Below are 13,535 nucleotides of genomic sequence, written 5' to 3' on the forward strand. Positions count from 1 at the left end.
AGAGAGAAGAACAACAACAAGAACAACAAGAACAACAACAAGTTGTAGTTGTAGTTGTATTTCTTTTTTATCACAACAGATTTCTCTGTGTGAAATTCGGGCTGCTCTCCCCAGGAAGAGCGCGTCGCTACACTACAGCGCCACCCATTTTTTTGTATTTTTTTCCTGCGTGCAGTTTTATTTGTTTTTCCTATCGAAGTGGATTTTTCTACAGAATTTTGCCAGGAACAACCCTTTTGTTGCCGTGGGTTCTTTTACGTGCGCTAAGTGCATGCTGCACACGGGACCTCGGTTTATCGTCTCATCCGAATGACTAGCGTCCAGACCACCACTCAAGGTCTAGTGGAGAGGGAGAAAATATCGGCGGCTGAGCCGTGATTCGAACCAGTGCGCCGAGATTCTCTCGCTTCCAAGGCGGACGCGTTACCTCTAGGCCATCACTCCACGTGATATCACACCAAGAATTGAAAATTTATTCATAAACAATGTACGTTGATTTTAGGAGAGCATTCGATCTCTGAACAGAACTGATTTAATTAAAGCTGTGCCTGAAAGGCAAGTTGTTTAGATATAAAAGAGACGTGCATATAAACATACAGACAGACATGAAGACAGGAGAGAGAGAAAGAGAAGAGGGGATACGGATACGGATACGGATGTTTTATTCAATACAGGCCATGACCCTTCATGAAGGGGTAGTGTAAACAAACATTTCAAATATGATAATTATAGACATGATAAATTGATGTAAATAAAAAAAAAACAACAACAGAAAAATGCGAAAAGCAATCATCAGCTACAATTAGTATTTGTTTTTTTAAAAATCATATAGACAAAGAATACCTCACTCAGCTGCACAGTGTTTCTAATTCTTATGGCTTTTTATATAAGTAAATTGCCAGTTGTTTATCAACATGTTCATCAGTGGATGAATAAGCATTGACAGTCTGTAAAGAGAAAGAGAGGCGAGATAGACAGATAGATAGACATGAAGACAGAGAAAGGGAGGCGAGATAGACAGATAGACATGAAGACAGAGAGAGAGAGAGAGAAAGGGAGAGGAGAGGAGAGAGAGACAGACAGAGAGAAGCAGAAAAGAGAGACAGACAGACAGAGAGAAACAGAAAAGAGAAAGAGACAGACAGAGACGGAGAATCAGAGATGAGACAGCGAGCGATGGAGAGCAAATCTGTTGAAGTTAATTGTTTTGTTAATCCTTGAAATTATGGAATTTCCTACAAAACGTGTGTGTGTTGTGTGATGGTGGTGTGTGCGCGCGCGCACGCACGTGCATGAACGCTTACCCGCGAACGGTTGTGTTTACCTTTGTTTACAAAATGAAAATAAGAATAACAACACATTGATAAGGACACGTGTCATCACACACTCATTACCGTTCTGATTGATCAAGCACATTTTGATTGTCTAATCAATACAGGCTTTATGGTGATGATAACGATGATGGCAGTGGTGGTGTCGAAGATGAACATGGGTGATTCTAGTCTGGTCGATTGACGTTGTTGATTATGATGATGATGGTGGTAGTGATGAAGATCTTCTTCGTCCGCGGTCTGCAAATCCCACGTTCACTCATATGTACACGAGCAGGCTTTTACGTGTGTGACCATTTTCACCCCCACCATGCAAACAGCCATACTCCGTTTTCGGGGATGATGATGGAGATGACGAATCTGGGTGATTCCAGTCTGGACGATTGACAGTCTGAGTTTTTCACTCGCTTGTGTAATCAAAGTGAATCTGTTATAACCTGGTTTCAGTTGTCTGTGTGTGTGCGGTAAACTTGTACTTTGATATGATACTTTCTATAGAAACACTTCGTCATTTAACACTAAAATCGGCGCAAAAAATAGAAAAATTTATCTTCTTTCCACTCATACTGTTTTTCATGACAATTCACGTCTAGAATGGGTATAAAAATTAAAAAGAGAAGCCAAATTATTTGTACAATAAATTTACTGTTACATTTTTTATTTCTATTCATAAAACTTGACACATTGACTTGATATACTGAAGCAGTGATAACAGCAGTTATTTTTATCATTTTTTGTTCAAATTGGGACTTTTTTGTTTAGTCTAAAAGTTACATTACTGAATAATTCTCTTTGAGGCAACAAATTGGAAGGGAGATTAATCTTGTTTTGAAGCATGGGCATTAATTTGTTTTAAAACTGACCTTTCAATTTGAAATTATAATTCAGTACATAGAAAGTCTTTTGAGTTTTACACTCAATATGAAGACCGTTCATAATGTACATTCTCCCGAGTTGTGTTTTTTTTCGGGAAATTACAGATCGTACACAATGTGACGTGATTTAGAGTTCCATTTCCATTCCATTCATTCTCCTGCCCGGGATGGGCGTAGAGGAGACATGAGGGACGATTCCGTAGTCAGACGACGCCATCCGGTTCTATCTTCTGCCTGTCGTATCAGCGTAGCGCTATCCATATTGGTCCATTCCTTGATGTTGTCCATCCAGCATTTGGCTTGCCTCCCTCTTCACCTACCACCCTCTAGCGTTCCCTGTAGAACTGTCTTTTGCAGTGAGTTTTAGAGTTAGGTCGTGGAAAAAGAACGTCATACTATGCACGTCAAAGATTAGTGACGTTTAACAAGGCTTCTTGACAGACTGGCTGCTTCTTTTTTTTTTCTCTCTCCATAATTCGTTTGTTCGGTTTAGTGCATATCAACATATCACAAGTGAGTCTTGAAGGCCTTGCCTCTCTTGTTTTTGACTCACTTGTGTAACTAAAGTGAGTCTAATGTTATTACCCGGTGTTCGGTTGTATGTGTGTGTGTGTGTGTGTGTGTGTGTGTGTGTGTGTCTGTCTGTCAGTGGTAAACTCTAACATTGTCATTTTCTCTGGATATACTTTGTCTGCCAATACCAAATTTTGCATAAACATAGTACGAAAAAAATGTATACAGTCATACCAATAATAGGTTGTAAGACTACGGAATTTAGGCGTATTTCCGAATCATTAACAGTGTATTTCGTTGATGTTCGGTCCGGATTCCGAAAACCGCTGTTACCCCTTTGCAGCTTCCCGATTGTCTGGTGACAATACGCTATGACTTCGTTTTTCTTGTTTGCAATGGAAAGCAAAGAATCACACATTCTGGACAGGACACATACAGTGACACTAACTACATTATTGACGTGTTTCTCTGCATATGAATATTCTAAAGTGGACATTGAATAAACTAGAATGAACAGAAAAGAAAATTTGAATCGACCGTTTCACTGCCTTGTCTACACGGCACTGGTCAGTGCAGATCTTAACAAAATATGTTGCAAAGCCTGACGCGATGGCAACTTCTCCTTTACTGCCGAATTAAAAGAATTTTTTAAATAATCATTGACGTGTTTACTGTGTTTGAAAGTTTTAAAGTGGACACTGAATTAACTAGAAGGAACAGAAAAAAGAAATTGAATGGAAGGTGTCGGTAGTTTCTCAGTGAGTGGAAAGACAAAGTTTGTCAATCACGGATCTCTGCAGATCTATAAAAACGGACATATATTGCAGTGTTTTTGAGGCAAATGGAACGTCTCCTTTACCTCGAACTTGAAAGAAAATTTTAAATGCCCGAGATATACAAAATAGCATGATTTAAACCGCGTTTTGGCTTCGATTGCCGCTGTCGATTTATTCTGCTAAAAGAAGAAAAGAAGATGCTCAAATAATAATTTTTGAACGTCAACATTGAACCCATTTTCTCTGGAAATATTTTGTCACTCATCACTAAAATCAGCATAAAAATAGGAAAAATTCTCTTCTCTCTACTCGTACTCTTGTTCATGACAATGCGCTTTAGGATAGGGAGGGGGGGGGGGGGGGGGGGGGGGGGGGGGGAGAAGAAGAAAAGAAAAGAAAAGAACCAGGTTAATTGTACAATAAATTTACTGTTACATCTTTTATTTCTATTAATAAAACGTGACACTTTGATTGATATACCTAACAGTGATCAACAGCAGTGACTTTTCTCATTTTTCTTGTTCTAATAGGGACTTCTTTCGTTTAGCCTAAAAGTCACATTGATGAATAAATCTCTTTGAGGAAGCTAGTTGAGGGGGAGATTAACCTTGTTTTAAAGCATGAGCATTAATTTGTTTTTAAACTGACCTTTCTCATCTAAAACATTATATTTTGAAATTATTACTCAGTACACAGAAAGGCTTTTGTTTTTTACACTCAGCGTGAAGACCTTTCATAATGTACATTCTCCTGGGTGGCATTTTTTCGGGAAATTGCAGATCGTACACAATGCAACGTAATCTAGAATTAGGTCCTGAAACACACACACACACATACCACCAAAAAACACGTCATACTGTGTACGTCAGATATTAGTGACGTTTAACAAGGCTGCTTGACATGCTTCTCCTTTCTTCTTTTTTTTTTTTTTTTTTTGTCTCGCATAATTCCTTTGTTAGATTAAGTACAAATCACAAGTGAGTCTTGAAGGCCTTGCTTCTTGCTGTTTTTTTTTGTTTTTGTTTTCAGCTTGTGGATGGAACACCACAGCCATTCAGGGCACGGTCCAGTCTCCTAATTTCCCTGCCAACTATTCCATCAGCCAGGACTGTGTGTACATCATCACAGCACCTGCTGGCTACCAGATCACCCTGACCTTCACAGACTTCGACCTCCAACCTCATGGGAGTTGCGTCCTTGACTTTGTAGAGGTGAGTTTGGAGGAGGAGGAATTTTGTGTAATGTCCCGTCGCTACATACTGGTAATCGAAGACATTTTCTTAGAGTGTTGATGTATACGTTTGAGTAATATCGAAAAGAGGTGAGTTTCTTGTACATGTTTTTCTCCCCCCCGCCCCCCTTTTTTTTATAATTTCGAGCTGCTTTTTTGCGGAAGTACTCTTCTGCATTTGTCATCGTTACCTTGCTTTCGTTAACGTCCTCCCCGTTACCACCACCACCACCACAACCACCATCATGATCATCACTACCGATCACCAGAGACAGTTTGTCAGACCACACAGTCTTCCTCACCGACTAACGAGCTGTCCTACAAAGCCTCCAGATCAGAGTAAGGGACAAAACCTTGTGGGACATCCAGTCTGAAATGCAAGCCCAAAGTGCCAGAACCAAAACGGCCCAACATTGGATCCCCTCTCAGCGGCATTGCAGGAAATGAAAAGGCAGACAAACTTTCCAAAGCAGGAGAGGAGGCTCACTCAGTCTGCCCTCCCCCGTAGCTTTGGGGAGTCAAAAACCATTCTGCGCTGCCACTTCAGAAACAGCTGTCGAGAGCGGCTACATCTGGGAGCAGAGGAGGACAGCATCCATCAGCTGGGTCGAGCTCAGCAAGTCATCATTACCTCAGACTGCGCACAGGCCACTGCCAGCTCCTCTCCCATCTCTACAAATTAAAAATTTCCCACACAGACCAGTGTCCGTGTGACACCGTTCCTCAAACTCCAGCCCATGCCCTGCAAGACTGCTCTAACTACACAAAGAGCTGAGGCGCCAGATCTGCCCAAGTCCCGCAGCGCTCCAGGACAGTTGTCGGGAACGGCGACAGAGCTCCAGGCGGACTGCGGACTTCGTAACCTACTCTGGACTGACCGTCTGAACATGGCTTGGGAACACTTAAGAAGAAGAAACCAATGGTCACCAACACCATCATCATCATCATCAACGACAACAGCAACAACAACAATCATCATCACCATTGATCGATAGGCCTGTAAAAAAAAAGAGAAGAAAAATCAGTATCTTGTTTCCACTTTATGACTGCGTCTGCACTTTTTTTCTTTCTTTTTTTTTCTTTTTTCTTTTTTTTTATCAAATGTGTCGTCTTTATGAATATCATCATGACCTCTGTCAAAACGACTCATTGTGGATTTGCTATTTTCCGCATTGCTGTCTTCACTTAAGCCGTACAGTTTTGTAATCCCTTCTCTAATATATACTTATATATAATGACATCAACAAGTATATAACACTTACCCCTCTACAATCCTTCTAAATGCGGGCCATTTGAATTATATCTGAGGTAGAGAGCCAGTTATACGTGATATGGCTGCAATTCTGTCCTCTGTCTGCTTTTCAGATATGAATCTATCCAAACAAGTGTGTGTTGTTTGTTTGTTTGTTTGTGTGTGTGTGTGTGTGTGTGTGTGTGTGTGTGTGTGTGTGTGTGTGTGTGTGTGTGTAGATTCGGGACGGAGACGATGAAACGTCCCCATTCATTGGTCGTTACTGCAACTCGACACTTCCGGCTCCAAGAAGGACTTTTGGCAATCAGATGTGGATCAGGTTTTTCTCTGATGGCTCTGTCACCAGGAGTGGCTTCAAGGCAACATTTACTTCAGGTAGATACGATCCTCCTTATGGGATTCTGTTTTTGTTCTGCAGCCTGTTTCTCTCTTTGTTTGTCTCCTATGTCCCCGCCCCTTGTTTCTCTATCTTTTATGTCTCTCTGTCCCCGTCTGTCACCTTATAGTAGTAGTAGTAGTAGTAGTAGAAGTGATTGTGGTAGTAGTAGTAATAGTAATGGTTTTGCATTGTATTGTATTCTATTAATGTTTTTGTCACAACAGATTTCTCTGTGTGAAATTCACGCTGATCTCCCTAGGGAGAGTGTGTTGCTACACTAGAAGCACCACCCACATTTTTTGGGTACTTTCTGCTGCCTGCAAACGTATTCGTTTTCCAATCAAAGTGGATTTTTTCTGCAGAACTTTGCAAGGGACAAATCATTTTGTCACCGTGGGTTCTTTTATATGTGCTGAGTGCATGCTGCACACGGGACCTCGGTTTATCGTCTTAACCGATTGACTAGTGTTCAGACCACCAGTCAAAGTCTAGTGGAGGGGGAGAAAATTCTGGCGAGTTGTAGAAGAAGAACTGAATCTGAACAGCACCAACAGTAAGCACAGCAGAAAGTTGGAACTGATAATAATGACATTCAATGCTAAGAAAGGGAGAAAACACCAACCCACCACAGACATTTCACAGAGCAAAGTCTTTTCCCACAGCCAACCTCCAGGCCCCCTTCTTCCTCCTGGCCAGCAACGTTGCATCAAGTGTGGGAGGCAGCATTCACCGAATGGATGTGGAGACCCGCTCCAACATCGTTGTTCCCATGACTGGCACCTTGTATCGGCCCATAGCGGTGGATTATGACCCTGTGGAACAGACCATCTACTGGACAGAGGTGAGCTGCTGCCTGCCTGCACTAGAGAATTGTCAGAGTCATAATGAATGTCAGTCACAATCATAACCACTTTGTAAAGAACGATTCGTTATTGAATGACATGGGAAACGAATGACGAGCGCCCAAATGGCAGCTGTCAATCGGCAATACCCAGGTGGCCATACTGTTGTGCAAATGACTCCTTGTTTGTAAAGCGTTTGGTCTCATACCGAGGATAGGTGCTATACAAGTACTCATATCGTTTAAAAAAAAACAACTCTGTGTAAAGTGTTATGCTTCATTGTCGTGTAACAAAAGGTCATGTGATGCGACTCACTGCGTTAAAGTACATAATGATTCACATATTTGTATGTTGATTTCGTTTAATTGTTTGCTTTGAGTGTCAATATTAACTCTCTCCATACGAACGGCGAAAGAGACGACGTTAACAGCGTTTCACCCCAATTACCATCATCAAAATATTGCAAGAGGAAGGCTCTTATACTGAAGAGGTGAATGTTTACAAAGAATACCACAATTCTGACGACGGAATCTAAAGGTTGGGTCATCCAGACACCCACTGGACATCCGAGGGGTCTGTGTAGAGGAGAAGAGAGGACTGGCCGTACTGAGTGAGTTAACTTCATGAACAGCGGATGATGCACTTTTATTTCTTTTTGTGCAAAGGTTTTCTCCTGCTTTTTGTATAAAATCTCCACAGTGTGTTTTAGAGAATTCAAAGGAACATAGGTATATATGAATTCGATTCAGTGCATTTCATTAAATGATATTGTTATCTAAACATGTATCCTCATTTTTTATGTTGCACAGTTTCTGTTAATTGTCTGTCAGTACAAAAAGATTGCCACTGTATTGATAACTCCTCATACATTTTGTTCTGCCCTGTCCTGTTCTGTTGTGTGCTGTACTGTGTTGTGCTGCACAGCATTATGTTGCTCTGCACAGCATTGCACTTCACTGCACTGCACTAAAACCAAGTGTGTTCTAACCAGGTGGGTCTGCTCAAAGGCATCCGAGGATCAGCTCTCAACGGCAGTGGCATGCACACAGTACTGAACACTGGCAGTGGTGAGTATTCATTCTGAAGGACAACTTGAAATTTTAAAAATCAACTGAAAAAATCATTATCAGATATCGAAGCATTTTCTTTTAAATCACAGATGTAACTCCTCCCAAATGCTTTCATGATTAAACTCATGGCATTCCGGTAAAAGAATAATGCCCCTTTTTAGTTGTATATTCAGAATTTGTTGTTTTATCTACTGAGACACACAAAAGGACATTCCCAAAGCTGGCCTCCCATTCCATTCTCCAGCGTATCTCGCATACTCCACTGATGACTCCATGTGGTAGAAAAAGGTCTGTTCAATCCATTACGAAACCCTTTTTAACCATGTATATATTATCTGAGGATGTCAACGATTTGTAATCATTTTTGATGCAAAATGAGAAACTGACAGGTACTGAAGAAGTGGTGATGAGGGAAGGGGGTGGGGGGGAGTACACGTGGAAATGTCAGAATCGTTCGGTACGTGATACATCACTTCTCCTGGAGCATTATATCGTGCACGTGAAGGACATTCCATAGATAGGTCGAAGCACTCTTGTACAAGGGGGGCAATGTGTACAATGAAAATACACTTGAAAAAAGCCTGTGTTGAAATATTGAAATGCGCAGTTTGTTTCCCTCCCAAAATACATGCAAGGAAAATGTTAGTAACTTACAGATTTGTGTCAAAGATATAGTAAATGATTAAGTTTATATTCGGGAAAGTTTAACAGGGGTGGGGAATACCTTGAAAAGAGATGGGTTTTAAGTTAAACTAAACACTGCTGTTTGAGAATACGTTATCTCTTGTCATTGTTGTGAAACATCATTTACTACTGTCACGATACGTGGCATGCATTTCTCCTCATCAATTTTGCCTCGTCAGTGTAGGTCTGTATTGTCACTGAAAGATAAGATGAAAAGGTTGATTTTACATGAAAATCGGCCGTTATGTTTCAAATGATAAGGTGGATTGCTGCTTTCTCAGAAAAAAAAGAAAGCAGTCATTGATTCTGTTCTTTTGACGAACACCTGTAGCGTGGATTGTTTCTGTCATTAAGTTCTTTCCTGCTCACCTTCTCTTCAGGTTCCACTGTGGATGGTCTGGCTGTGGATCCCCTGTCCAGACTGATCTTCTACACAGACACAGGGAGGGACTTGATCGCCATGCTGACCATGTCTACGTTTGCTCACAGGACCATCATCAACACTGATCTGGACCAGCCCCGAGCCATTGTGCTTCACACTGCAGACGGGTGGGTGTCTTCCACCGTTTAGTACCAAAAATAGTGTTTTTGAGGTATGTTTTTTTTTAATCAGGTCGTGAAACATCTTGGATATGTATAGATACTTTATTTGTTACCAGCCGCCGTGGCGAAGTGGTTAGCGTCGCGGACTGACGGCTGGGAGGACGCGGGTTCGAATCCCAGCGGAGGTGGGGTTTTCGGCCCGTGGCCGGCTCCTACCCAGAGTTGAGTGTGCTGTGGGCTTAAATGGGGAGACTGGGACCACACAGTCGAGTGTCATCCACTTTAAGGATGCGTCTTTGGGTGTGTTGCTCTAATTACCTGAGCAACACTGCAAGTGTCTGTATCTCTCGGGCCTGGTTAACGCCGGGATATCATTATGACAGGAAGCGTAGAGTACAGCCTTGTCACGCAGTCCCAAACCAGAATGGACCTCCATAGCAACATCGTCATCATCATCGTCATCCTCCTCCTTCATCGTCATCACTATAAACAAAATAGTCTCAAAGTCTGTGGCCTTTCATGCCCTGCTCTCATGGTGACCTCAGTTTCAATACCCCTCCACTTCCGTGCTTGGGGTGAGTCCTGTCAATGTCGTCAGTGTCGGCAGATTCATTGGGGGCTGTTGTTTGAGGGACGTGGTGGCGGTCTCCACTCTGGCAGAGACGCTCACTGAGTCTGGCTCCCCGACTAAGCCATTATTGTCGTTAGTAGGGGGCTTAGTAGGTGGTGTCCTAAGTACGTTAAAACAGAACAGGCACCACTGAACACCACCGAAGTGACTCAGCAGCAGTGCAGGGTCTCCTCTGGTGTGTGGCCTCCAGGCGACCTAACATCGATGGTTCCCTGTGGACTGCCGACGCTGGAACTGTGACGGACGAACCCGGGTGTGGCCGTGTATGAGGGCATCTAAATGAGCGGCGTGGGAGTAATGCCACTGAAACGGCGCAGATGATGGGGCAGCAAAAAAAAAAAAGAAAGAAAAAAAAAAGAAACTTTATTTGTTTATTCAGTCCCTCTCTCTCTCTCTCTCTCTCTCTCTGTGTGTGTGTGTGCAGAGTGATGTTCTGGACGGACTGGGGAGCGGCCCCCAAGATAGAGAGAGCCAACTATGACGCCAGTGACAGAAGGACCCTGGTCAACACTGGACTCTACTTCCCCAACGCCTTGGCCCTGGATGTTCCCAGTAATTGTCCTGTCAATGTGTTGATCGTTTTGCAAACTGGGTTCTGGGCAAAATGCGTGTAGGCCTATTCTCGTACGATTGAATTATCAGATTATTTACAACACACGATTCACAACACACATGCACACATACAGACACAGACACAGGCACATAGAAACACACAAAGAGAGAGAGAGAGGGAGTAAAATGTACAGTGATTGTTCAATACGTGGTGGGACGTAGAAAACACACATTGGAAATCAAACATGAAACACACAGAAATCATATTCCAGTACAGCAGATATATTTAAAGAAGCAAGACTGTTACTAGAATTGAAGCCAGTTTAAACATCTTTGAATATTTTGATTATTTTGATAAGAAAGGATGCTTCAGTGGGGTAAGATAAATGTTGAACAAACACGTGCAGTGAACTGGTGTGAAAGTGAGAAGAGCACACAATTTCAAGGAATAGCTGCTGAACATATATGTAACTAAAGAGAAGACAGACACGGTTGCTGGCTTTGGTTTCCTGCACATTATGTTTATCTGTCAGCTGACTGATGGGAGGAGCATTGGTTTGCGTCTGTGTATCACAAACAGCAAGATTGACTGTGCTGCACGTGAAACACCTGCATGACTGGCCAGCCCCACACACAATATAGCCACAACACACTTCACCATGAACATCCACATCTCTGTCATTTACCTGTGGGGTTCCAGATAATCGTTTATACTGGGTGGATGCTGGAACGGACCGGGTAGAATGGTGCGACATGGAGGGAGGAAACCGAAACCATCTGCTGATCTTGAGCAGTTCCCACCATTTCTTTGGTGTGGCACTTCACCACAACTTCCTCTACATCACTGACTGGTATTCAGGGTAAGTGACGGTAAACAGCGATTACGGCTATAGAAGCCAAACTACCTATCTATTCCGAAATCGAACATTGTATTGTGCATCTGCCATGGCTACAATTCAAAGGTAGTGTAAAAAGCCAATAAACTTTACCTTGACAACATTCACAAGTGCACACTATGATTCTTCTACAAAATGATAAGTTTCTCATAGAGGAGACATTGATGTATAATGTTATCTATTTCTGTCACCATGAAAGACTTCCGACAGCCACAAGCATGATTGTTCGTCTTGACATCGACACCTCCAATGCCACTGTCTATGGAATCACGAGTGGAAGACGTCTCAATGATATCCATCTTGTTGATCCACAGCTGTATTCAAACAACAGTAAGTTGTGGGGTGTTTGTCTGCCTGTCCGCTAGTCTGTGTGATTGTAAATATCTGTCTTTTTGTGTTCTGTTTCTCTAGCTGGAAATGGTCTATGTGGCTATTTTTGAATCTGTGTCTCCAGACTTGCCTTTTACATTTTTTCATTTCATATTTGCTCACTTTTAATCTATTGGTTTATATCAGTTTATCTATTAGTCATTAGAGAAAGATGTGTGTGCAGACGTGCGCATATATTCTGAGATTTTACAACTTCAGGCAATTCATTATGTGTTTCAACAAATGCAGTTTATTGAATAATTCTTCCATTGTCAATAAACTGTTTTGCAAAGTCCATGTTACAAACAGATTAAAAAAAAGTTTTGATAAGTTAAATCTGTCTATTCAAAGTAGGAGATGGGAAGCATTTGAATTCTCACTTTGGAAGAGAATCACGTGTCATGAATGCAGTTTCGTCTGCAATAGACTGGACAAATATGTCGACAATGACAATGAACCTTTCCTTTCAGTGCATAGAGTGGATGTAGAGACACCACTGATAACTTAGAGGAGTTCTCAATGTAGATGAAGAAAAATGACAATCCAGCAAATGTCTAAGGCTGACTCGAAAGGGTGATATACTTTGGGATTGAAACGGATTCAGTGCAGGTTAGATAGTTGAAAGAGCATGTGAAGTGTCATAATGCATACATTTTCATGAAAAGGCACATGTGTGTGTGTGTATGTGTGTGTGTGTGTGTGTGTGTGAGAGAGAGAGAGAGAGAGAGAGAGAGAGAGAGAGCTCGATCTTTAACCTAATGGCGTCGTCCAGGTGTGAACGGATGCGGAAATGACAATGGAGGCTGTGACGCCATTTGCATTCCGTTACCAAGCAACAGCAGCAAGTGTATATGCCCTGATGGAGAGACTTGTGACGTGGACGGTAAGATTTCCAGTTGTTAGTCTGTTGGTTAGTTAGTACAGAGTCCAGTCGAGGAAATTTTTAAATAGTCAAAATCGAACCTAGCAATCAGAAGACAAAGTGATGACCATGGGGCATGTCTGCCTGCTGTGTGACGCCGAATGGCTGGAGGCAATTGTGAGTGAGATGTTCTCAGAGTAACTGCACAGCTTACTTGGAGGAAAGCAAAGTAGATGGGTGTTGGAAGTACATACAACCATATTTCATGTGTTGCAAGATGATTGATGACTGGATAAATACACAGAGAGGGAGAGAGAGAGAGAGAGGGAAGAAGAAGAAGAGAGAGAATATCAAGAGAGAAAGACTGAGACATAGACTGAGACATAGACATAGAGAGTGTGGCAGAGACGTGTGTGTGTGTGTGTGTGTGTGTGTGTGTGTGTGTGCGTGCATGCATGCGTGCGTGCATGTGTATGTGTGTGTGTGCGTGTGTGTGCATATGTGGCTGTGTTTATTTGTCTGTTTATCTGTGTTAGTCTGTGTTTTTCTGTGGGTCTGTGAGTCTGTAGCTGTGTGTCTGTGTGTGTGTGTGTATGCGTAGTGTATGTGTGAGAAATATAGTGCATGTGAGCATGTGTGCATAATTATGTGTTCATGCTCGCGTGCATGCATGCATGCATGCATGTGTGTATGTGTGTGTGTGTGTGTGTGTGTGTGAGAGAGAGAGAG

At 42.2% G+C, this 13,535-nt stretch overlaps 1 protein-coding gene across 1 annotated transcript in view; it reads left to right on the plus strand.

Moving 5' to 3' along the window:
* The window catches only part of LOC143290470 (low-density lipoprotein receptor-related protein 6-like), a 44,689-nt gene that overhangs the window by 6,819 nt on the left and 24,335 nt on the right, over positions 1-13,535 (plus strand). The window contains exons 2-10 of the mRNA XM_076599953.1: positions 4,525-4,706; positions 6,197-6,353; positions 7,020-7,198; positions 8,191-8,266; positions 9,334-9,502; positions 10,552-10,679; positions 11,380-11,539; positions 11,775-11,905; positions 12,717-12,827. Of these exons, the coding sequence (XP_076456068.1) occupies positions 4,525-4,706; positions 6,197-6,353; positions 7,020-7,198; positions 8,191-8,266; positions 9,334-9,502; positions 10,552-10,679; positions 11,380-11,539; positions 11,775-11,905; positions 12,717-12,827 (1,293 nt within the window). The remainder of the gene's footprint in view (positions 1-4,524; positions 4,707-6,196; positions 6,354-7,019; positions 7,199-8,190; positions 8,267-9,333; positions 9,503-10,551; positions 10,680-11,379; positions 11,540-11,774; positions 11,906-12,716; positions 12,828-13,535) is intronic.

This window comes from Babylonia areolata, chromosome 15, assembly GCF_041734735.1.
Source record: "Babylonia areolata isolate BAREFJ2019XMU chromosome 15, ASM4173473v1, whole genome shotgun sequence".
In the NCBI taxonomy this organism is placed as follows: Eukaryota; Metazoa; Mollusca; class Gastropoda; order Neogastropoda; family Buccinidae; genus Babylonia; species Babylonia areolata.